Source organism: Petaurus breviceps, unplaced genomic scaffold (assembly GCF_028583685.1).
Source record: "Petaurus breviceps papuanus isolate PSGF00001 unplaced genomic scaffold, PetGlider_PUasm1.0 91023, whole genome shotgun sequence".
In the NCBI taxonomy this organism is placed as follows: domain Eukaryota; kingdom Metazoa; phylum Chordata; class Mammalia; order Diprotodontia; family Petauridae; genus Petaurus; species Petaurus breviceps.
In genome coordinates, this window is record NW_027187398.1 from 4072396 (window position 1) to 4097532 (window position 25137).

General features: G+C 47.5%; 1 protein-coding gene across 4 annotated transcripts in view; it reads right to left on the reverse strand.

Moving 5' to 3' along the window:
• MYO19 (myosin XIX) overlaps positions 1 to 25137 on the reverse strand; it is a 40531-nt gene that overhangs the window by 2660 nt on the left and 12734 nt on the right. For 2 of the 4 annotated variants that reach the window (XM_069078130.1, XM_069078131.1), the window contains exons 6-23: positions 24034 to 24166; positions 23405 to 23474; positions 22498 to 22600; positions 18496 to 18592; positions 18187 to 18263; positions 16919 to 17009; positions 16267 to 16438; positions 16041 to 16114; positions 13747 to 13868; positions 13283 to 13396; positions 12764 to 12940; positions 8872 to 9018; positions 8017 to 8124; positions 7829 to 7899; positions 4976 to 5103; positions 3779 to 3945; positions 1422 to 1551; positions 191 to 276 (exon numbers count right to left, since the gene is read on the reverse strand). In XM_069078130.1, coding sequence (XP_068934231.1) covers positions 191 to 276; positions 1422 to 1551; positions 3779 to 3945; positions 4976 to 5103; positions 7829 to 7899; positions 8017 to 8124; positions 8872 to 9018; positions 12764 to 12940; positions 13283 to 13396; positions 13747 to 13868; positions 16041 to 16114; positions 16267 to 16438; positions 16919 to 17009; positions 18187 to 18263; positions 18496 to 18592; positions 22498 to 22600; positions 23405 to 23474; positions 24034 to 24166 — 2067 coding nt within the window. Of the gene's footprint in view, positions 1 to 190; positions 277 to 1421; positions 1552 to 3778; positions 3946 to 4501; positions 4659 to 4975; positions 5104 to 7828; positions 7900 to 8016; positions 8125 to 8871; positions 9019 to 12763; positions 12941 to 13282; positions 13397 to 13746; positions 13869 to 16040; positions 16115 to 16266; positions 16439 to 16918; positions 17010 to 18186; positions 18264 to 18495; positions 18593 to 22497; positions 22601 to 23404; positions 23475 to 24033; positions 24167 to 25137 lie in introns of those variants that run through there. The other 2 variants (XR_011166442.1, XM_069078132.1) reach the window with 2 other exon arrangements.

The window sequence follows — 25137 nt, forward strand, 5'->3', positions numbered from 1 at the left end:
AAATGAGGAAGAGTGGATGAGGTAATCCCCAAAGTTCTTTTCCATCTCTAAAACAGGATTTCACATGGTGGCCTCGGAGAAAAAACACTGGATGATGTACATCCAAAGGGCCTGTGAAAGGCCCCAGGAACCAACCAGAACTCCTCTTCCAGAGTGATGGGCAAGGCTGGGCACAGGGGAGAGTACTTACCCTCCATTTCCGCCAGGCACGCTTGATGGAGGTCGCAGCAGTATGCAGCCTTTGGATTCTTTTCCGTGTCAGCCAGGAGCGGGTAGCTAGTGGATTTGGTCACAAACAAGAGGAAGGAAATAAAGGGCTGTTCACTATCTCCTGAAGTTGCTATTTGTCAAGGCTTGCTTCTGTTGTGATAGTACCTTACCAGTAAATCTTATACTTGATGCCTCAGGTACCTACAAATAGTTGTCTGGGGGTGGGTTGTAGCAGGGTGCAGTGGTCCTGGGTTCAAATCCCACCTCTGATACCTACCTATGTGACTGGGTAAATCACAAACTCTCTTGGGTCTCAGTTTTTATCTGCAGAATGAGAGGGGTTGGCCTAGTTGGCCTCTGAGACCTTATCTGGCTCTAAATCTATGAGTTTGTCATCCATAAAGGGAAAGAACATGCCAAGGCTTCTGGGAGATCTGGTCTGTGGACCAAGGAATCCAGATCAGACTCCTCTGAAGCTGCCTAACCTAAATGTAGATGGACAGGGTCGATAATGAAAAGAGCACATTCTACACTCCTGTCAAGGACTCGAGGTGGCTGTGTCCATGGAGCAGTGGTGCTTAGACTTTCTTCAGTGGGGATCCCTGCACTTTTTTTTTACTCTACAAGTGGTGGTTGGGAATCTACCACTTCTATTTAGAATTTTATTTTTCCCCAGTTACATGTTAAAACAATTAACATTTGTTTTTAAAGACAACTTCTCCCCCTTCCTCCCCCACATCGAGAAGGCAAGCAATTCAGTATGGGGTTATATGTGCATAGTCATGCAAAACAAACAAGAAAAAAATTGAAGAAAAATAGTTTAAAAAAAGTATGCTTCAAACTGTATTCAGACACCACTTTCTCTAGGGATGGATATCATTGTTCATCATTAAGTCCTTCAGAGTTGTCTTGGGATCCCTGTACTTTAAACCAGGGGTCCTTAACCTCTCTTGTGTCCTGCTGATTTTCTCTTATGAATGAATGAATGAGGAGCATTTGTAAAGTACTTACTATATAGTAAGTAAGAGCTTTATATAGCTGAATTGAAATCATTAAATGCATAATGATGAGACTCATTGCAGGAGGAATATCTGACTTTTTACCCACAACTACTGGCAGCAGCTCTGGCTAAAGACTCCCATGGAAGTTGGTTCCCTGGAAAGGCCACCCTGAACACTGATCCAGGCCCCATCCCAGCTGCTGGGCCCTACCTGCTTGTAGAAGAGTGGCTGCCTGTTTCTGCTTCTCCATCTTTCTGTGCTGGTGCCGTCGCCAACAGAACTGGATGCATCTAGCACACTTATTCAGGGTTTGCACTCGACGGTGTTCTAGCAGCTCCAGCTGTGGGGACAGGAGGAGGGAGAGACTGTAAGGAAGGCCAAGGTTTCTATCCTGATTAGAGGGAGTACAACTCACAGTTAGACAAGAAAATTAAGGGTTTTTTCATCTTAGAAAACTGACTTTCATATACTTTGACCATTTATCAGCTAGGCAATGGTACTTTTTCTTAAAATTTGATTCAGTTCCTTATATATCTAGGAAATGAGACCCTTAATCAGAGAAACAGGCAGCAAAAATTTTTCTCTCAAATCTACTTTCTTTTAACTGTAGCTGCATTGGCTTTGTACAAAAACCTTTTTAGTTTTAGGTAATCAAAATTGTCCATTTTATCATCTGTCTCCTCCATTTTGGTCACAAAGTGTTCCCCTACACATATTTAAGAGGTAATTTCTTCCATACTCCCTCTAATTTGTTATCTTACCCTGTAAGGGCTTTTTCAGTTTTCAATCTTATGTAAAAATGTAGCCAGCCTATCAAAGAGGTGGGATCCTAGAGAGATACTGCTAAAGTGGCTGGCTAAATCTGGACCTTTTTTAAATTGGTTGCAGCAAGGGGAAAACCCTAGAAGACACAGCCATTTGTAAAAGCAAAAAGCTAGAAAAAGAATTTATGTGCCCCATAAAAGAAATAGTTGACTAAGACAGATGAATGGAATGGAATGTCATCATGCCATAAGGAACAGTGAATATGAAGAATTAGGATACATGGGAAAACTTGCATGAAGTGATAGTGAAGACAACAATGAACATGATGATATATACATTAAAAAGCAGCCCTACTCATAATGGCCAATGCTTGCTCCCGATGGGTTAGAGGTCCAGTAAATTAAGGAATATGATTATTGTGATGTAGATGAATAAGAAATTCAGAGGCTTGTGGGAAAATTGCATGAATTGATACAGAGTGAAAAAAGTAGGACTGGGCATTTGGGTGGCACAGTGGATACAGCATTGGCCCTGGACGTTGGGAGGACCCAAATTCAAATCCAGCCTCAGACACTTCCTAGCTGTGTGATGTCGGTTAAGTCACTTAACCTTAACTGCCTCCAAAAAAGAGAAAAGCAAGGCCAGATGAACAATATATACAACAAACTACAATAAAAAAAAATCTCAAAAGGCAACTGAATTCAGCTTAAATGAGGGGGCTGCAGATGCCAAACACAATCAGACATGGCAACTGTGGTTGATTTTGCTCTACTGGTTTTCTTTATTACAGGAGGGGAAAGGTATATTGGGAAATGGTCCATTTCAAATGGACAATTCAAAATGGTTCAAAATTTCCAAAATGGAAATTCAAAAACTTCCCACAATAACTCAAGCACAATATTTAAAAAAGGTAAACTATAAGAGTGAAAAATGAGTTGCACACATTTGATGTCAGTCATAATCAAGCCATTTTGTTTTAACTTTTTTATGGGAAGATACAATGGGATGGTGACTTTTTTAGGAAGTGATTGTGTCAGAACAAAAGGTTATCAAGAAAGGGAGCAGCCTTTCTTGCTTTTTGTTTTATTGATGCCTGTTTTAATATCACCTTCATTTCCCAGTAAACCTCTGACCTACCAAGATTTAAATAAACAAAACAAACCATTTCAGTAAAACCAGCCCTAACACATACTTTTTTACACCCATTGTCCCCTCCTTTCAACAAAATGCAGATGTCAACATCTCTCTTTGTTGGGACAACTTCAGGAAGGTGCTGTCCTGTGTGTGTGCACCCATGTCCCCACCAAACTATCCCAATGTGTATGGAATTATTCCTTCAATGCTGAACCAACCACACAAAGGGTGTTTGATTTCATGTTGTCTTATATTGGTCATTGCTGCACGGATATAAATTATTCCTCCCCAACTAGACTGGCGGCCTCTATATTACTTTGGCATATGGCAGGTACTGCACCACCGACTGCACTGACTTGCTGACTTGATGTCTTTATACTGGATTACGAAATAGCGTGTGTGTGCTTGTTTGTGTGTGTACATGCACACACATGTGTAATCCTTTTGGTGCTAGGGCTATGCATTTATGTGAGAATAAGAAAGGGGAAAAATGACTAAGGAAGCTGTGTCTTACTGCTTTAGGGGGAAGAGGCCCATTTAAAAACTGGAGGGATTCCCGGACTTCTCTTAGTCCTTCTCTCCTGCTTTCTCCCCACTCCTTTTTCATTCCTCATTTTTGCAGCTGCCCCTCATCCTCTGCCCATAGAGCTGCAGGGGAAAGTACTTACCACAGAGTCAGTCATGAAAACCTTGGTTCTGCCGCAGTGGATTGGGCTGGGAGCCTGCCTGGCCTCTAGGTGGTCTCTGAGAGTAGCCACTGTTGGGGGTAGAGTCAGAAGAATGTCCCTAACGAGAGATTGAAGCATGGCATCCTTCTCTGGGGTTGGCTGCTGTCCTGAAGACCAAGAGACAGAAACCTAGATCAGCCTAGTTCAGTCCAGCAGTAACAGAGACTCCATCCATGTCCACAAGGTTAAGAGTACTGGTTTTGGGGAGGATCCACACAGGACACAAGACTCCATTTTCTGAACAGAAAGGCAGGAAGGCAGCAGGGGTAGGGCCCTGGCTGCTCGGAGTCTCTCCAGCCACAGCTGTCTCTGCATTCTGCTGACCTCACTCTTTGTTGGCTTGCCCAAGGTACCTGGCCATCTCCAGCCACAACCATGTTCTCTCTTACAAGTCAGGCTTGTAAAGTGTTTGGACCCAAGACTGCCACTGAGCAGTGCCATTCTACCCAAGAATCCCAGCCAACTCAGCCGAGTTGTGGGCCAAGAGCACCATCACACAAATGGAACAGAAGCTGAGCAAACCCAATATTTCTGCCCCTGCAGCTTCTCCACCCCCTGCACAGACTGGAAGATAGATGCACTAGAAATTATAGTACTTTGGGTAGGGCCTGACTGGCCTAATTCACCCAAGACTGACTCAGAGGGAGACAGAGAGTTAATTACCTGATCAGTCTGACCGCACTTAACACCATCGCCTCTTTGGAGACAGAGTGGCAAAGGGAGAAGCCGTGGAGGAGAGGCAGAGGCGGCAGCAGGAAGATCCTTTAAAACTAATGGCCAGAATGGGGTTTTGGCAAGAGAGACAGAACAGGAAGGCAGACTATGGAGAAAGGAAAGGAGAGAGAGAGAGAGAAAAAAAAAAGCAAGGAGAGTAATATAAACCTTTGAAAGATGACAAGAGAAAAACCTTAAGTTTGGTGACCCACATCCCTAGCAAAAAGAGGGCTCCAGCAGTCTCAGAAGAGTCACTGAACCCAGAAGTGGGCATGGGCCAACTACCTAAAAGGGGTAAGGAGCAAATCACCCCATTATTACTAGCCCTGGTGGAGATGTGGTCTCAGTGCCAGAGCTGCAGTTGGTCTCAGGGTCCTGTGGAGACTGAAGTGGGACATGGCTCCAGGTTCCCCCAGCACTCACCTGAGTGCTCCTTTGTGGGCAAAGAGCTGGGCTGGAGTGGGTGGGCTGGGCTGGAGGAGGGTCTGGGCTGGAGTGGGTGGGACTCTCTCAGCAGGTTGTACCGTTCAAGGAAGCTTTGAAAAGAGACCCTGAGAACCAAAGGGAAACCACATCAGTCATTTTGTGGGATTTCTGATTAGTGAGAATTCGTACTCTACTCCTATGAGCAGTGAAGGGGACCACACACTAGCTAGGCCAACCACCAGCAAAACTGTGAATCTTCTCTATGTCACCTATGAATGGCCAGCATTCAGCCTCTGCTTAAACACTCCTCCCAAAAGGCTTAGAGGGAATTACAGGATTTCAGAAGAGAGGAATGCTTGTAAGCAAAACCAGACACTGCTGGGGCTGCTGCTGCCTATTGTGGGGAATGGGAAATCAGGGATGTTCTGGCCTTAAGGCTGCCAACAGGTTCTTTGTTTAACCCTCATGATACTCCCATACCCTCACGTTGGCACTTAGGCATGTATATGTAACTATGAGAAGTTCTGCTCTACCCCATCTGCTCATAACAAGAAGGCTGACTGGTAATGCACTTCAGTGGCCTCTGGGTGATCCAGTCTGCTCTTAGCTTTGAACTGCTGTGGACATGCTTCTTTTCCTAAAGCCCTTCTCATGCCCAGGGCTTCCCCCCCTACCAGCCCTGCCCTCTCCATCTCTCTGGGTTGCCCCGGATTCCCAGGGTTTTACCTCAGCAACAAGTTCGTGTAAATATCATTGTGGTTCCCTAACTCCTCCCCTCTCCCACACCCCCCTCCTGATCCTGTGAATTGCCACAAATTCTCTCAACAGAGGGGTTTAAAGTAGAGGCCAGGGCTTAAGTGTTAGGTGGGAGTGGGGTCCCTAGAAACCTCAATGTCTCTTAACTCTTCCTCTCCTTCACTCCCCCTAAATCACCTGCCAAGTCTTAATGACCACCCTCACAGCATCTTTGCCATTCTCCTGGCCACCACCCTAGTTCAGGCCCTCATCTCCTCTCTCCTGGACTACTGCAATAGGATCCTAACTGACCTCCAAACCTCTAGCTTCTTTTCAATCCATACATCCCAGAGCTGCCAAAATACCGCTGGGAGATGCTGACCATGGAATCAGGATATGTGACCCAGGGTTTACAATCCATCCTTCAAGCACTTATTAGCTGTGTGATCTTAGAGCAGCAGTCTACAAAGACCTGACCCCAACAGGTGTGGACCCCAATCAGGTGGAAAGAGGAAACATCCCACTCAGCTCAATACCCTTTCAGCCAATCATGGGCTTGACCCCTCCTTCAACCATTATGGCTCAATACCTCCCCACTCTCCTCAATTGCTGGCTTTGTGTATAGGGAAAATTCTCCTTCTACCCCCCATCCTCCCGCCCCCCATCCCACAGTTCACATTGTGGCTGCCGCAGTTACCCCAGCAGGTGAACTGTGCTCTGGGGCTGACAAGTGAGTCAGGCAACCCATGCCTCCCCACTCAGTGGCCAGTTTTCCAAAGGATGAGTAGGCCTACAGATGGATTTTGATCTGAACCTTGGGAATTCATTACATAATCTCCAAACCTCTTAGTAAATTCACTATTTTCCTCAGGAGTACCACCAATCTTGCAGTCTCCTAGGCTCTCAGCCACCTTCATCCTTGGGGTCCACCCTCAACTGAGACTTTCTCTAAAGAGATCAAGAATCTCTTAATGTACCCAAGACCTAATGGTCTCCTTTCAATTCTCCTCCTCCTTGGCCTTTTGGCAGACTTTGACACTGTCAGTCCATCACCCTCTCCTCCTAGCTACTCTCTCCTCTCTGGCCTGCTGAAAACTTCTATAAGTATATTACTTATAAAAGTTCCTATTTTCACACAAACCCAGAAACGCTATTTTCCTAATCAGTTTTACAAATCTTCCAAATGAAGAGCTACAGTGGGTCCTGAATCCATGTTTAAAATGTCAAAATGTAGAACTTACTATTTTTCAGGAACAATTTTTGACATCAGTGAATGTGGAAATTTACTAACTCATTTTCAACAAAAACCTTTGCATAATTGGTAGATGGGGTCAAAAAGAAGTCGATAGCATAGCTAATAATGCACTTTTCTTATCTGGATCCATGGATCTTTGTAAGATACCTTTTCCTTTACAATGGCCATTAGAACCAAGTATCAAAATAAAATGAAAAGGAACAAAGAACGGAATCTCTGAAATACTGTTGCATGAAGTGTAACCAAGTTTTTTTTAAAAAGCATTTTCAATAACAATGCTGTCAACTAAAAATATCTTTTATTATTTTAGTGAACAAAAATATTTTTGTATTGTTAATAAAATACAATTTTCAAAATGTTTCCATCTTTATTTTCCTTTTTTATTTGCAGTTTTTGTATATATTTTATAATGCATGTGATTATTAATACAGGAATAAAAGCATGTAATTTATAAGTACACATGTATTTGAGGGGCATATGGCTTGAAAAGTTTTGACTGGAGCAATGATTGAAAAAAGTCTTAGAGCCTCAGTGTCTTCCTTTGAAAATGGAGATAATAGTTAAGACTAGCTATGGTTACAGCACTTCCTTGGGGCTCAGCTCAGGTGTCACCTCTGTGAAGCCTTCCCTGATGCTTCCCCAGCTGGAAGGTGTGCTCTTCTAACTTGTTTTCCTAAAGCACTCTCAACATCTCTTTGGCTCAGTCACACAGACCAGCTTTACACTCATCTGGGTACATGACATGTACCTGACTGTACGCTGAAGAACACTAGTGGCTTGAGGGTGAGGACTGGGTCATCTTTTATATACTTATCTCATACAGAGTGGGCGCTAAGTATTTGGTGTTGGTTTGAACTCACCTGATAGGAAAGCCAGCAGCACTGATGTGAACAGTCTCCACAATGCCACAGGCTTCAAGCTGGCTCAGGACCTGCAAGGCATATGTCAGACTGGGGGGGCAGAGGAAGAACAGAAGCAGGGAGGAGGGAGGAAGAAGAGGAGGAGGAAGGACGAGGAGGAGGGCAGAGCTCCCTACAGTCACAATCACCTCTTTTGTCTGGAACCTCTGGGCATGGCCTTGGCTGTTGGGCTTGATGCAGCGAATGTAATGGGGTGTGGTGCTGTGCAGGACCTGCATGAGCTGCTCCAGGGAGCTCTGTGGAGACACCAGGTGAAGGGAGAGAGAAAGGGCGGCTGGATAGGGCACCAGCAGCTGCCCTCATTTCCCTCTTGGTTCTCTGCCCCTCACTACCCTTGAGGTACTTTGAGTCCAACCCTCCAAAGAGCTGCTAGGCATGGCCAAAAGAGCAAGCAACTACGGCATGATGGTTTTATTCCTGGGATGCTTCAGGACAAGCCAAACTCTCTGCCTCCCTCCCCCCACATCCTGCTCTGCTGCTTTGTGTCTCTCTCCTCCCTCTCTGCTCCCCAGTTGCTCCTCTGCTGCCCCCCCACCCACCCATCCCTTTGCTCCAGGTCCCTCTCCTCCCTACCCTGCTGCCAAAGTTGTTCCTCTGCTATGCTCTTCCCCTCCCTCTCTATCCCCCACCTCCAAGCTGTTTTTCTTTCTCTGATATTTATGTCCCCTTCCAACTCAATGGGTAGTTCAGATTTACAACATTCCCTTCTATTTGCTTCATAAGTATCAAGAGTTGTTTTTGTCCTTCCTCTCCCAAGGAGACCATTACTTCTAGAGGGGAAGGGGGTTTTCTCTTCCCTTCTTTCCTCAAATCCCACCCAACTCCAGGCAGTGGCTAGGACACCATGGAGCTCTGCTCAGTAAATAACTAGCTAGTTGTCCTGGAGTATCTGGGAAAGTGAGATGAAGATGGGAGCCCAGGAATGTTCCAAGACCTTGGTATTACCAGGAGGCATGGAACCCTTTAAGCTCCACCAGACCTACCTTGAACTTGGAGACCACAGTAATCACAGGGGCTCTGCTCTGGCCCATAAGGTCATTTAGTTCCTTTTCTTGGGAAGGAAAGAGTTTCTGGAGCAGAGAGTCCTGGGAATGCTGCAGGAGTCGAGTCAGCTCTGGTGGAACTGGATCCTGTGGGGGAAGCATAAGGAACTGATGGCCAAGGATGACCATCCTCCCCCCCAGCCTTCTGAACAATGCTGGAGATCACAGGGACCTCAAGAGGCCATCTAATTCAACCCCAGGACCCCAAGGCCCAGAGAAGGGCCTAAAAAGAAGTCAGTTTTAAAGCAAGTAACAACTGGAAGAAAAACAGAGACCCTGCAGGGCCAAAATCCATGCTTGTCTAGGTCACTGGAGGATTTCTAGGGACCAGGAGATAAGTTAGTGGTGTGAAAGTCCCATTGTACTTTGTCTAGCTCAGACCACATCTGGGAAATAGCATTCTCATCACATGCCATCTCTAGCGGAGCTTCCCCCTTCTTCGGCTTCTCTGGCCAGCCACATATCCTGACTTTCCTGGACTTTTCCCACCACTCTTCTCCCCCTCTCCACTCCACCTTCCTTTTAGGTATTGTCTTCTTGTCTTTTCCCATTAGAATAATAAGTTCCTTGAGGGCGGGGACTATCTTTTTGCTTGTATTGGTATTCCCAATGCTTAGCACAGCACCTGGCACATAGTAAGCAGTTAAATACTTGTTGACTTAAATTTGACAAACCCCTACCACCTGAAACTTTCCCAGACTCTATGATAATAAATTCCTAGCTGCCTAGAAGTACCCTCACTGCCAATTTCCATTCTTTCATCCTCCTCCTTTTGAAACTCACCTCTCCAATTCTATTTTCTCCCTCATTGTGCCCTTTGGAATTCCTATTCCGTATCTAACAAACTTGCTTTCATTTTGTCCTCTGCCCCCTTCCATCATCGGGCTCTCACAGGTCCTGGCTTCCCCCTCCTCACCTGCTGTGGCCCCCATGGTACCTTGCCATCCTCTCGTTCTGCCCTCACCCCTCTATTACACTGATCTTGGAGGGGAACTCAGAATATGCCCTGCCCCCTAGCTCCTCTTCCAGATTCTCCCTATGCCAGCAGCCTCACTCTATCTAAATGTATGCCCCAATCTAGAGAACTGTGGCTGATGCCTGGAGTTTGTTTCTCAAGCAATTCAGTACCTAACTCTCCTCCCCAACTCCTGCTCTAGGGGCATCTCAAATGTTCATTGGATACTCCTTTATACTCCGAAGAATACAAGTTCCTCGAGCTCCTCTGTTGGTCCCACAACTTAAGGCCGTGTCAGCCACACACAAAGGCAGCCGTCACCTAAAAGAGTTTTACTTTTATGATCAAAACTAAAAAGCATTTATCTGAACACAGCTCTCCCTATGCCTTCCCCCTTCTAGACCTATTCTAAAACCTCTCTCGTTCTTCTTCCAATCCCTCCATCCCTACAAGCATTTCCTAAGTCCTCCCAGTCTGGAGCTGATGGTTAACCAGCTGGACTCCACACCATCTCTATCTACTCTTGAATCTCTTGTCCCCTTGTGTTATTGCTGATCATGTTTTCCCAAACCTAATCTCAAATTACTCCTACCACACCCCCCATCCATTTCTACTCATGTGTTGTCCACTAGAGCTAGAAGGCACACAACCATGCTAACACTACAGATTCACATTATCCAGCTTCAACTGGGTCCTCTTTCACTGCAGCAAAGCAGTCCTTTTATTTCTCCCTACTTGATTCCTTAGCTCATTCCCCACAAAAATCATTCCTAATCTCTCTCCTCAAGCTCATCTCACCTTCCCCTTATTTCAATGGAGGCCCCTGCCTCTTACTGAGAAAACTGAGACCCTTTGATGAGTTGTGGGTGCACTTCTTTTCCTTTTCATCTCAAAATTCTTTGCCATCAACATCCTTTGAGGTGGTCCTTCTTGCCAAGGCCCGTCCTTCAATATGTGCCTGAATCACCTTTCTCAAGACTATGCTCTCAATCATCTACTTACTTCCTCTCCTCTCAGCCCTTAACTCTCTGCAGTCTAACTTCCAACTTCACTCAATTGTAACTGCTTTCCCCAAAGATACCATTGATCTCTTCACAGCGAAGTCTGGTGTTTCCTCTCTTTTTAATCCCTTGCTTCATTTCTTTCAGCCACTTGTAGTTCTAGTGACCAAGTCATGCTTTTTCTCAGAATCTCTTATTATAGAGGCTACTCTCTTCTTTGGAGTTTACCTCTGGACTATTTTTTCATTTCCTTCTGTTTGTTCATACTTCCAGCCTCCAGATGTTGTGCCCTCATTAAAGTGAGTTAGGCCTTGTTAGGTCCTGTAAGCCTGGATGCCAACACTGCAGTTGATCCAGTTTAGGGCTCGGGGGTGGGGGGTGGGGTGGGAGGGTTGGTTATTAGACCCCACCCTCTGCCTTACTCCCTGATTTAGGCCTCAACCTCCTGGTGGTCTCCTGTGGTCCAGCCTTGACTAGCATTTGTCTTTTCCTTATACAGTAAGTCCCTAATCAGGATTAGATTCTTTCCCCTGGAGTGGTTCTGGCAGGTCCTAGTGGTATTAGACTGTTCTCAGGCGCCCTGTATAGCACTCTTGACCTCTCCTTGCTGATGCCTAGCACAGAGTTATCTTGGTTCCTGCAGGCAAGCCTGGTTGGTCCCCAATTACTGGAGCTCCGACTGCCCTGCAGACCCCCTGTTCAGAGCACTGGCTGGCTCCTAGACTGTTCATTTTCCTTAGCACAGCTTCTCTCTGCATCTCTGTCAGCTTCAGGCTGGATTACTGCACATATGCTGGCTTCCCAGGTGTAACCCCTTTCTTCCAGCTTCCGACCACCTCTTTGTGCAGTTCTGGACATCTCCACAAGGACTTTCCTGAGCCTCCCCAAATTAACCCATACCTCTCCTCTCTCTATGTGTACACCTCATCACCCTGGAATGAATGTTAGTTCCTGGAGGGACCAGCCTGTTTCACATTTGTCCTGAGCCCAGGGCAGTGTCTGGCACAGAGCAGGCACTTAATAAATGCAAACTAACTAACCTGATTCAGTTCTGGGGCCCATATTTTAGGAAAGATGTTGACAAACTGGAAAGCAACCAGAGTAGGCTGACTAGAGAGTGTGCCAGATGAGGAACTAGGGATGACTGGCCTGGGAAGAGAAGGCTCGGATGGGCACAAGACAGCTTCTGCTAAGTGTATAAAAGGCACATTAGATGTGCTCTGCTTGGCCCAGAGGACAGGACCAAGGGGAGTGGGTGGAACCTCTGGGAATTAGGACAGGCAGCTAAGGGAGGCTGGAGTGGCCTTTTACCAAATGTCCCCATGTAAGGAAGCCTGAATAAGTACCCTTTAGGGATCTGCAGAACAGACCTAAGGATGGCCTCAGAGATCCCTTTCACCAGTGGGCATTTGTGAAAACCCTCTGCAAAAAGTTCTATGTAGGGGCGGCTGGGTGGTGCAGTGAATAGAGCACCGGCCCTGAAGTCAGGAGGACCTCAAATCCGGCCTCAGCCACTTAACACAAATACTAGCAGTGTGACCATGGGCAAGTCACTTAACCCCAATTGCCCTCCAAAAGCAAAACAAACAAAGACAAAAGTTCTATGTAAAGGTCACTACTCTGAGTACTCTTATTATCCCTGTCAACAAGACAGAGTTGAGTCCACAAGCCACACCTTCTGAAATCTTGCTGCAGGAGCCTCCCCTGCACCCTCAACCCCCCCCCCCCCTCCAATAGGGCAGAGCATGCACAGTCTCAGGCCACTCATTCCGTTTCTTCCAGGGAAGAAGCTGCCCTCTCCCCTCCAAACAGATGAGAAATCCACCCTCTCTGCCCTGTGCCCGAAATATCCAGGTTTCCCTTGCTGTTTGCTGACCTTATTTTTCTCTACCATGCCCTCAATCTGATACTGCACAGGGCCAGCATAGTGGGCAATGATAAAGTTGGGGTCTTTGCTGAACTTGTTTCGGCTCAGGCTGGCATTGCTGGACAGGGCATTCTCAATTCGGGTCTGGAGCTGGATGGCATTGGATAGCCTGTTGAGACGACATTCCTGCACACAGACAACAGGGCTGGGTCAGTGAGGAGAATAAGGGCCCCAGTAAGAACAAGGACACTTTACATTGACATTGTGCCATTACCTTCTATGATTTTTAACCAACTTTCTTTCCTTCCTTCATCTCTCTCATAAGTGCAGCAGCTGGTCCTGAGCCAACCCCACTGCTGACAGACAACAAAGCTCCCCCCTGAGCAGCACCTCCTCCCCACCCTCACCCTGGGCCTTACAATACTGGATTTAGTGTGGATGCCTACTTCATTTGGCCCACTGAGGCTCAAAGCTTCTGAGCTCAAGTGCTCCCCCAGCACAGTGACCATCATCCCCTTTCCTTCTCACCTCATTTATGAGGGAACAGATGCTGAGAGGGCTCCCTTCAATCAGGTCCAGGCAGCTCTGGTTGTCCTGGTAGCTGATGAAGGACCACTCCAGCCCCTCAGCAGCATATTCCTCCTGGTGCAAAAGAAAAGCAGGGCTGGGGGTGAGCCTGGGGAGGGGAGCAGAAATGGCCTGAGCTTCTGCACAGGCTGCCTTGTGCTCTAGCCCACAGGGAACAGGCCCAGTCAAACTTGGGCACTGAAGGAGGCAGCAGTCAGGAGCACAGAGACAGTTAACGCCACAGGCCAGCTGCCCTCCCTGCACCGCTCCCCCACCCCTGCCCATGGCTCTGTACCCAGCAGACAGTGAGGGGCCCAGAGCTGCAGAGCCCCAGGTCAGCTGCCCTCCCTGCACCCCTTCCCTGCACCTTCCTGCACCACTCCCCCGCCCCCCTCATTCCTCCCCCTCCCCCGTCAGCTCCATACTTGCTGGGCCCGCAGGTAGTGAGCCACAAAATGCTGCTGCAGCTTCTCGTTGGCATAGTTAATGCATAGCTGCTCCAGGTTGTTGTTGGGGAAACACTCAAAGCCATACACATCCAGTAGCCCTGAGGCAGAGAAGGGCACAGCAGCAAGGTGTAGGGGAGAAAGCCCATAATTACTGTGGAGGCCGAGAGGACAGCTGCCTCCCCAGAGTCCGTGAGTGCAGCCTGACCAGCAATGCCGCAGCCAGCCACAGACATGAGCCTGGTATAATGGTTCCCAGAGTCAGTGTGAGCACTTCTGTTCTAGGATGCATAAAGCAAACCCTGCTTCCCCAGAGAGAGCACCTTGGCTCTCTGTCTGCCCAGGGCAGACATCGGACACCTAGGCTTCTCTGGGGAGTTTCTACCTCAAAGCTCCCACTCTGCCGTGAAGGCAGGAAGGAGGAGGCTGGTAGTGCTGCACTGCCCAAAGCATCAGGACCCAATGCAGGAGTTTGTAACCTTTTTCTTTTAAAAATCATGGATCCCTCTTCAGAAGAATGTTTTAAATGCATAAAATAAAGGACAGAGGGATTACAAAGGAAACTAATCCTACTGAAACGCAGCTTTAAGAACAGAACACCCCCTCCCCACCCCAGAGTTCACAGACCTCAGGTAAAGGCCCTCTGGGACAAGGGGTACAAGGTATGGGAGAGTGGAAGCAGCCCCGGACCTGGAGCCAGAGCACCTGAGTTCAAGTTCAGATGATTTTGGTAAAGCACTGTCATCTTCTCTACAAGATGAGCGGGTCAGGGTCCCTGCCAGCCCCCTGTTCCTAAGACGAAGGGACCCGGGAGTCAAGATGAAGGCTCATACCTGGCTTCCTGTTTTCCTGTGGGTCTATAGAAGCCCGACACTCAGCCAACTCCACTCACCAATACCTTTTCCTTTGGTTCTCCTCTTAATTCAATACATTTTTTATCAAGTTTTCACTTTGCCAGGCACTACCCTGGTACCAAGGATACAGCAAAAACATACCCCACAAAATAGTCTTTGCCCTCAAGGAGTTTGTATCATACTAGGTACTAGGAAGATAACATACATATGTTAATTAGCAAATATGGAGGGGAGGAACAGAACTTGGAGAAATCGAGGGAGGCCTCTTTGAAGGAGGTGCACGAAAACTGAGCCTTAAAGAGACTAGTGTTTCAAGAAGTGGAATTGAAGAGGCACAGGGGAAGGCAGAAATGTGGAGCAGGAAAACGGGAAGTCATTCACGAGGAACATCAAATGGGTCAATGTGGTTGAAGCAGAGAGCACACGAAGGCAACTGTATGTAATTTGTCTGGAAAGAGACACTGAAGCCAGATTGTGAAGGGTTTTAAATGCCAAGCCAAATTTGTATTTTTGTATCTTAAAAGGACAGGGAGCCAGCGAAGCCTCTTGAGTCACAGAGTGCTGTGGCCAGACCTAGGCTTTCTCTTGCTTTGTTAAGTGTGTGGGAGACTGATGAGACTGGATGGAGGCAGGGGCAGTGACAGAAAAGTGTCTAGTCTGGCTCCTGGAGTGGGCTTGGTAACCGCGCACCCTGAAGTTGTGCTGAGATGACCCTTCACCAGGAGAAGGCCTTCTGAGGCTGGGCCCTTCTGAGAGCTGTGTGGAACAGAGCTGGGAGGGCCACAGACCCAGGCTTTCAGAGCTTGTCACCATGCCTCTTCCTCCCCCTCCGCTCCTTATATGCACCCTGTGGCTGGGCTACCGGGCCTTCCTTACTGCTGTTCCTCACACAGAGCTCCATCTCTCATCTCCACGGCTTTGCAATGGCTATTCCCCATGTCTTGAGTGCCTTCCCCTCATCTCTACCTCCCTTAGCTTAGAGACTCAGCTAAGACCCACATTCTGCAGGGGGCCTTTCCCAGTCCACCCAGCCGCTCACACCTCTCCCTCGTCTTCTCCATAAAGGCCTCGGGTGTGCCGCTCTCCCCCCATTGGAACAGGAGCTCCTTGGGAGCAGGGACACTGTGTTTTGCCTTTCTTTCATACCCTCAGCACTTAACACGGTGCCCGGCACATAGAGTAAGCCCTTAATAAACGCTCATGGACTGACATCTTGCAAACGGGGAAAGTGAGGAAGTGACTTGCCCAAGGTCACTTAGGGAGTTTGGTGGCATGGCTGGGACTGGAACCCGTATTTCCTGACTCTTGGTCCAGTGCTCCTTCCAGTTTCCTGACACTGCAAAGGCCTTCCCAAGGGCCCTTGCCTGGGGAGGCACTGGGGGCAGCCGAGTCAGAGGAGAGGAGGCAGAAGAACAGTACCAATGAAAGTGGTCCAGGTGGAGGGCTCTGCACAGATGCTTCCATTGATGACCGACACCAACCAGTCAAACAATCTGTGGAGGGGAGTGATGGTGAGCTCTGAGGGCAGGGGCTCTAGTGAAGCAGTGTACCCTGGGTAGGAACAGCGCTTCTGGTTTCCCCAATGTCTGCATGACTCTAGAGTCGAAGCTGTTGGCCAGAGCTGGGGGTAGGCTGGCCCACTCACCGGGCGTAAGTGACTTTGGCCAGACAATCTCTCCTGATTTCACATTCAGCACGGGAGCAGGGCTTCCTGAAGACCTGCTGCTGCTTTCCGGCTGTGATCATTCGGACTCGGAGTGTCTCCAACAGCTCCTCCTTGGGGATCTGGAGCAGAGAGGCCGCGGTCACCACAAAACCTGGTTTGGGGACAATAACTTTGGTCATTTGCGGGTAGGGCACTGGTCAGGGAGGATGACAAAACCCCTAGGCCCATGCTGGATATGCAGGTCCTGGAGGAGTTGGGGGAAGGAGCTCAGATACCCCTGTAGCCCCCCTGTGAAGGGCCCACTCCAGCTGCAACTCATTATCACCAGGCCACTGCCCGGTATGGCAGACTAGAGGAATAGTGGGAAGGACTGGAGATGGTGTTCTCATCGCTCATTAGAAATGGGCACCCAGTCAGGCTTCCAATGCCACTTCTCTCCCCACCCCCTTTTCCCCAATTCAGCATCCCTCCCCTGACATCAGCTCTCCTTGCCCCACCCTGCAGGGCACTGGCTTGCTAGGCTCCAAGCCAGACATGTCCTATCTCACTGGCATGCAAGCTCAGCTCTTGGGAGCTACCCCTGAGCTCTCAGGGGCCCCAGTCAGGGGCAGTGAGCTCCTTCCCCTCTTACATTTAGCATCTTCCTGTGGCTGGCAAACCTGGGATTCATCCTCTGAGTCATCAAAGTGGATATTCCCAAGGTGTAGCAACCCTGATAAGACCTGTAGGGACAGCACAAGAGGAAGCTCAGGTTTGTAGGGGACTGTGCCTCCTAAGGGGCAACCAAAGCCTGGCCCAGGAGGAGAGGCCCACTTCAAAAGCCTCTGTGTACTTGCACCTCAGTTCTAGCGTGCGATGGTGGACAGCAGGAGGACCCTATGACCTCTGGCTTGGGGAAGGGAAAGGAAGGAGATTCTCTGATGCCGGGGCAGGTTGATATTGCTGCTCCTGTCTGGTCAAGTCCGAGGTGATGCCTTTTTTAATCTCACTGATGGGGGGTGTGGAGCTGGGGGACAGGGGGTGTGCTGTCCCTCTCTTGCCTCCTCTCCATCACTGTGTGCCTCATTTCTGTAGAGATGCAGACAGAAAGAGCTTGATAGCTACAGTGATGGGCTAGGATGCCTCCTAGTAGATGCCTTACTGCTCTCAATCAAACGAAGTATAAAAACCCTGTAGACATAACTACTAGAACTAGCTAGTTTTGTCTCTTTTTTTTGAGGGCAGGGCAATTGGGGTTAGGTGACTTGTCCAAGGTCACACAGCTAGTAAGTATTAAGTGTCTGAGGCCGGATTTGAACTCAGGTTCTCCTGATTTCAGGGCCGGTGCTCTATTCACTGTGCCACCTAGCTGCCCAGAGTTATCTAGTTTTAGGTTCTTCAGGCCTACATCCCCCAGATCTACCACGTCCAAGGGGCCAAGAGCATGATCCTCTCATAGCCCTCTGACTTCCTTTCTTGATAAAACTCCTCGAGGACCAACCACATCCAGTGGGCAGTATTAGAAACAATTCAGAGGACACACCCCCTCTGCCCTAAGACCAGTGTTGGACCCTATTCACGAATGCCATGAACCTGTCCTATGGCATCTGTCTGCTCCTCTGAGTCTAAGCCTTCTTGTACTGGGCTTCTGCTACCCATAATCAGGTAAACTCTGCTCATTTTAATGACTGCTTAGCCCCAGTCACTGCCCAGCAATCTTTACTGGTCGACTGACAGAGAAGCCTAGAGCTCCACCTCTGGAGTTCAGCCATTGCAGCTCACTGGATGGTCCAATCACCTCCAAAGGTGCTAAGTCCCAGGCGCCATGTTAGGAAGGGAGGTGTTTCCAACTGTAGTCTCCTGTCTAAGGGGTATCTAATCTCCTTCCCCAAATTAAGTGACTCATTTTTCTCTCCTGACCTTAAAGATGTTGTTCTGTGTGGACTGGTCAATGCCCAGGTGAAACATTGCATCTCTGGTCACTTCAAAGCTGTCCTCTGGAAATAAAACAAAACAAAACACCCATATCAGACATGGACTTCACTTACACTGTCCTAGAACCAGCCCAACACCTCTGGAACTCCTGGGTCCCAGACTTGAGGAGGCAGGGGGATGAGGACTAGAACCCCAAATCCAGATGCTAAATTACCCCATGGAGTCTGGGTAGAGCAGGCTCAGTTCACATGCCTGTTGCCACACCAGGGCCCAGAAGCCCAGAGCTCTCCCTACCTTCCAAAGTCCTCTCAGAGTTGGGCAGCCAATGGAAAGCCGTTCCCTTGGACAGGTGCCACTCTAACCTTTCACTTGAACTGGCTCCTTTGGTAATCTGGGGAACCAGAAATGTGCCAATGAGATGCCGGGACGGATAACTACGTGAACTACACAGACAAGGGCCTGTGGGCAGAAGGCTGATGTATGCACTGCAGGGAGGGCACTGTACGAGACACCGAAGGATAAAAATGAAAGGAAGAGACAGATCCCAGTATCACATAGGGAGACCTTCTGATCCACATCCTATTCCTGATGTGCTGAGCAATAGCTTGATAAGTAATCTGAGGCTAATCCCTATCATGATGCCATGGTCTTATTTGGCAGTCATTCCAAAGTATATTCTGTCTTTTTCCAGCAGTTTCTTTCCATCTGTCTCTAAACATACATGGTCTTCTCAATACTAAAAAAGCTTTTTCTTGACCTTTCTAGCCTCGAGGTAGCTACAGTTCCATTTCTCTCCTTCCCTTTCTGTGGTCAAACTTCCTATCTGTACCCAACAGTTCCATTTCTTTTTTTTTTATTTTAATTTTTTGCCTTTTGGAGGGCAATTGGGGTTAAGTGACTTGCCCAAGGTCACACGGCTAGTGTGTCAAGTGTCTGAGGCTGTATTTGAACTCGGGTCCTCCTGACTCCAGGGCCAGTGTTCTACTCACTGCACCACCTAGCCGCCCCAACAATTCCATTTCTTTACTAGGCCTGGGGTCTCCTCCATTCCCCTAAATTATGGCTTTGGTCCCACCACTCTACTGGATCTACTTTCTCAAAGGTCACCCAGGATGCATAATTAATAAATACAAGGAACCACCTCCTTCTTGCTGGACGCTTTCTTCTTTCCTTTAGCTTCAGGCACCATATTCTCCTTGTTCTCCTTCTGAATGCATGATGTGAGTATTACCCAGGGCCCCTCTCTCACTATGTTCCAACTACCACCTCCATGGAGATGACTCATAAATCTGTATCTCCAGTCCACAACTTTCTCTTAAGTTTCAGACTCACCTCTCTAATGAGCTACAGGACTGTTCCCTTGGTGGTCCAGATGACTGCTCAAAACGGAGCTCATCTTGTTCTCTGCTACCACCATTTACCCAGTCTGCCCATTTCTGCAAGCTTGGGGTTATGTTTAGCTTTTTCTCATTTAGCTGCCAACTTAATTTCACTTATTTTTGCACCATCTCCTACACCTATTCCCTCCTTTTTTTTTTCTCACTCCCAACCAGCCTAGCACAGGATTTCATTTCCACCCACTGGGACTACCACAACAGCTTCCTAACATGCGTGCTTGCCTCGATCCTCATTCTCCTTCAAGTACCTTTAACATAGCTGCCATAATGTTCTTATTTTGGCACAGATCTAGATGCTAATGTCACTCTGCAAAAAACTATCTTCAGTGATCTCCACTAAATCTAAGGAATAAAGTTTCCATACCTTTGCTCAGCTTTCAGGGCCTCTCACAATCTTCCCATTCATAGGATAATAAAGCTGGAAGGGATCTTAGTCCAATCACTTCACTTTTTCCATTAAGTCCAGTTACTTTGTTTTACATATGAGGAAACTGAGGCAATTAAGAGGCCTAGAGACCTGCTCAGGACTGCATATTTAGTATTTGCACTAGTGATTTGAACCCAGGACTTACTCACTCGAAGTCCAGTGGCTACACTAGTCTCCTATCCCTTGCCGCCCTGCTTTAGAGTCATATTATTAATTTTACCACGAGTTGCTTTACATGCACCTCACACTCCCTGTGCTGTGCCCTTTGGTGCTTCCCCCAGCCCATTTTTCAGCACCTCTGAGGGTAGGGACTGTCTTTTTAAAATCTGTATCCCAGAGCTCAGCACAGTTTTTGGCATACAGGAGTGACTTAAATGTTTATTGACCAATGACTATTACCCTGCCTTATAATCTACATTCTAGTCAAACTTTCCTGTTTCCTGCTCCTGAGCAGGCACCATCCTTTTACACCTCCATGCCTTGCTCAGGCTAACGTCTATGCCTGGAATGTCTAAATTTGTTCCCTCCCCCTTTGCCTCAAGTATTCCTATCCACCTTTTATAGGTCATCTAAGATGTCACCTCCAAGAAGCTCTTCACCTGGCCTACACTGTCCCTTTCCCTCAAGTCTTCAAAGTACTTATGACTCACTTATGACAAGGGGCAGCTGGGTGGCACAGTGTAGGGAGTGCTGGGCCTGAAGTCAGGAAGACTCATCTTTCTGAGTTCAAATCCAACCTCAGACACTTACTAGCTGTGTTACCCTAGGCAACTCACTTAGCCCTATTTGCCTGAGTTTCCTCATCTGTAAAATGAGTTGGAGAAGGAAATGGCAAACCAGTTCAGTGTCTTTGCCAAGAAAACCCCCAGCCCAATGAAGCCAAAAAGTGCCTGACACAACTGAAAACCAACTTATGACATAATATTGGGTAGTCCAGTCATTTGTGTTCATAGCTTATCTTCCTACTAGTCTGTAAGCTCCTGAGAACAGGGACCTCGTCTGACCTAAACTTTTTGTCACCTCCATCTCCACAATAGCACCCTGTATCCAGCAGACACCTAATAAATGTGGATGAAATATTCTAATAAAAGATTTTTCTTTAGTTAATCCTGGCAATCAGAATCATTCCATAGTCAGGATGATCTGCCCTGAGCTCTGCCTCCTTAGGCCTTATACATTTCAGGGCATTGCTTCTTTCAACACCCATCTGAGGGGAGGGGTATCTCATGAGGCATATGTTCACAATCTTGACATTAAAGGTCTAACAGATGATCCAGGATTTACAACAAGAAGATCTTTATCTAGCCATCAGTCTGCTACTTATCGCTGTGTGACTTTGGGCAAGTCACTTAACTACTACTACCGAGTCTTAATATTCTCACTTGCAAAACCAGAATAATATTTGTCCTCCTACATCACAGGTCTAATCCTGAGGATCAAATGTAAAGAACCTCGTAACTAGAATGTGTAATTTAATGTCAACCATCATTACTATTAAATGACATAAGTTAATCATGAGTAGATCTATATACAAGTATTAGGAAGAACAATGGGACAACAGAAGTAGCCAGAACCAGTTAGAATTTGTCGAAGAAAATTTCCTCTATGCCCAAAGGGCTATCCTTTAACCCAGCAATACCACTTCTTGGGTTGTATCCCAAAGAGATCATAGAAGTGGGAAGAGGCCCCATATGTACAAAAATATTCATAGCAGCTCTTTTTGTGGTGACAAAGAATTGGAAATCAAGGGGATGCCCATCAACTGGGGAATGGTTAAGCAAGTTGTGGTATATGAATGTAATGGAATACTATTGTGCTATAAGAAATGAGAAGCAGATGGACTTCATAATAACTTGGAGAGACTTATATAAACTGATGTTGAGTGAGAAGAGCACAACCAGGAGAAATTTGTACACAATTACAGACACAACATATGTGTAACGATCAACTCTGATAGATTGGGCTCTTCTCAGCAATGCAAGGTTACAAGACAATTCCAAAAGACTCATGATGGAAAGAGATCCAGAGAAAGAACTATAGAGTTTGAATGAAGATTGAAACAAACTACCTGCTCTCTTTCTTTTTCTTGTTTTGCTTCCTCTTTCTCATTGTTTGTTCCACCAGTTATAATCCTTCTTTACAACCTGACTAATGTTTAATGTGAAGGTATTTGCAGATCCTATATTTAACTGCATGCTTCCATGGAGGGGAGGAGGAGAGGAAGGGGGAGAAAATTTGAAATTCAAGGGATTGTGGAACTGCATCTTGTAAACTAAAAGTAAACAAATAAATTAATAAAAAAAATTTTTAAAAAAGAAAATTTCCTAAAGGAGGTGTCTTGAAATGCAGGGTAGTGGGGGGAGCAGCAGGTCCCTTTAGGGCTATTGAAATCAACAGCTGTGAAGTAAATGGCAATGAGCGTCATTACTTACAGCCCCAGGACAGGACCTGGACCCAGTGCCCAGCACAGACCTGATAGAAGATATGAAAATTCCTCTCCAGTGGAGCCTGGTAGGCAACTCGAGTTTTCTCCAGGAGGTACGTCTGGACAGAGGCCCCAGTGATCTGCTGAGTTCTAGGGAGTAGAAGGTGGAAATGTGGATGCAAAACCCAGAAACTGCTAGCCCTCATATGGACTGACCATGATGATCCCCACCAAACCTGTAGATGAGACTGGAGTAAGCAAGGTAAATGCCCCTATCCCTCAAAGTGCTGCATGCAAAAAAGGTGTAAAGAGGGTCACTTTTCCCATGTGAATTTAGCAATGCATATACTTTAGTGCCAGATAATCCTGCTCTCCATGACACAGATAGATCTCTTTTGTGATGAGCCAAGCCATACATTTCTAGTGAAGGCCTGAGGCCTCCAGGTGACAGCAGCATCCTGAGCATACCCAGGGCACACATGTGCCTTATATAAGCCACAAGGTCCAGAACGCAGGACCAATGGCTGGAAGCAGGGGGAGATCAGGGCTGGGGGACCCAGAGCTTTTAAGCAAATAAGGACAGAAAGAAGACCTTGTGAGCAAACAAGGACCTGAAAAGGGCAGCTCTGATTTCCTATAAAAGTTCTGCTGGTTTCCTCTTCCTCCAGACTCCCACCCTTGTGCCCAAGTCAGACAGCCTCCTTGTTTGGAGGGAGAGCAGCTCAAGTCAAAGTGCTGTGTCCAGGCAGCCTGCTTATCTGCAGAATAAGGGTCATCCATGGCCATGGTGGCCAGGACCCTGCCTTTATTTAGTGGTCCTGTTCTGGGTCCCTAGGGAGCACTTCCTTGGTTCTCTGATCCCAGCAGATAGTACTGCCCCTTCCCAGGGGTGACCCACAGTACAGCCAAGGACAAAGGCTGCAAACCACACAGGATCCCAAGGCCTGTTTTTACCTGTTCAGCTGGAGCTGGATGTATTTCCCAAAACGGCTGCTGTTGCTATTGCGGAGAGTACAAGCATTTCCTAAGAAAGAAGGAAAAGTCACTGATATTCTCTCTTCTCTAAGTCATAGCTTCTTGCCCACCAGTCCATGCTCCTTTTTTCATCTGTACCTTCCTTCCCTGAGGCCCAGACCTTCCAGCTACCACATCCCAGGGTGAAGTAAGTGGTAGGATCCTCTAGGCCCTAGCCCTCCAATGCTCCCTACCCTCTATTCTGAAAGGACAGGTCTGGAGCAGAGGAGGGAAGGTTGCAGAAAGAGAGATTCAAGCTAGATAAAAGTGAGGACTTCTTGACTAGCTGAGGCAAGAAAGTTCCCATTTCTGAGGTGGGGAGGCATAGCCTTTAAATAAAGGATTGGTTCAGGAATAGTTGTGTTCTGCTGCCCAAGGAACAGCCAAGTTTCCTCCTCAAGGTCCCTTTCCAGACCTATGGTGCTGTTATCATTGCCAACTACAGAGATATCATTGTGCCTGTGTTTGTCTAAGCTGGGGGAGCCCTGGGTCATGGGGCTCCAGGGTCCTAGAGAGAGCAGAGAAAGGCTGTGTCCCCAGAGAGCTGGGGAAGGCCTGATGGTGTTTACCAAAAGCCTCCATGACTGGATTAGAATCCAGGACTCTCTTCTCGATTCTCTCTACTGTCTCATGTGTCTCCTGAGAGGCAGAGGAATTGGCAACTGTGGCATAGAACTTCATCAGGCATCGAGATGTCCAAGTCTGTAAAAGAAGACAGTCTCATGGTGGTCATGCCCAAGAACCTCCCCAGGCCCTGTCATCCATCCGTCTGCTAACAACCATTTATTAAGCACTTATGTGCCAGGCACAGTGTTAATATAATATAATACAAAGAAAGGTAAAACCCTCGTCCCTGATCTCAAAGAACATATGTTCTTAACAGACAATACGTAAATGATCAGGTATATACAAGCTATATACAGAGTTGATGGAAGGCATTGGCAGCTGTGGGGTTGGGTGGGGGGACCAGGAAAGAAAGGCCTTCTGCAGAAGGGGTGACATGAGCTGAAGCCAGAGAAACAAAGAGGTAGAGATGAGGAGCAGAACATTCCAACAGGAAGGACAGCCTGTGCAGGAACAGGCAAGGTCCACCCACACGGGTGAGCTCTGGAGAGGAAGCTGAGGGCCTCTGAGGTCCTGTCCTAGATTTCCAGGTCCTCTGGATCTCTGATCTAATGACCCCCAGTATGGAAGCAGGAGGGTTTGGGCACCAGAGCCCTGCAGAGGGGCATCAGGAGGGCCACACTCTAGTCTAGCGAAATTTACTGGGTGGCCCTTTTCAAGTTACTGAAGCTCTACAGGCCTGTTTTCTCACCCTAGGAGATGGGCCTGCCCAGCCCACTTCTCAGGAATGTAGAAAGGGTGTGGGGATCTAATGAGATCATAGACTAAAAGGGAATTTTAAAAATCAAATTACTCTGGGGAAAGTAGTCCAGGTGAGGACAATGAAGGAAGCAGGCAACCTGGGCTGGCAGGGCCTCTGGGGCAGGCCTGCTCTGACTGGTTATGCCACTCTCTGGCTTTGGGCCTTGTGAAACTTTTTCATTTCAGCTCTGCTGGTACTGCCAGCCAGGGGCCTCCACCTCAAGAGTAACACCCTCTCAGTGGTTTCCTCCCACCTTCATCAGCCCTTCCCATAACCTTGGAAGCTTGGAATCTGGTTGGGAGGAGGG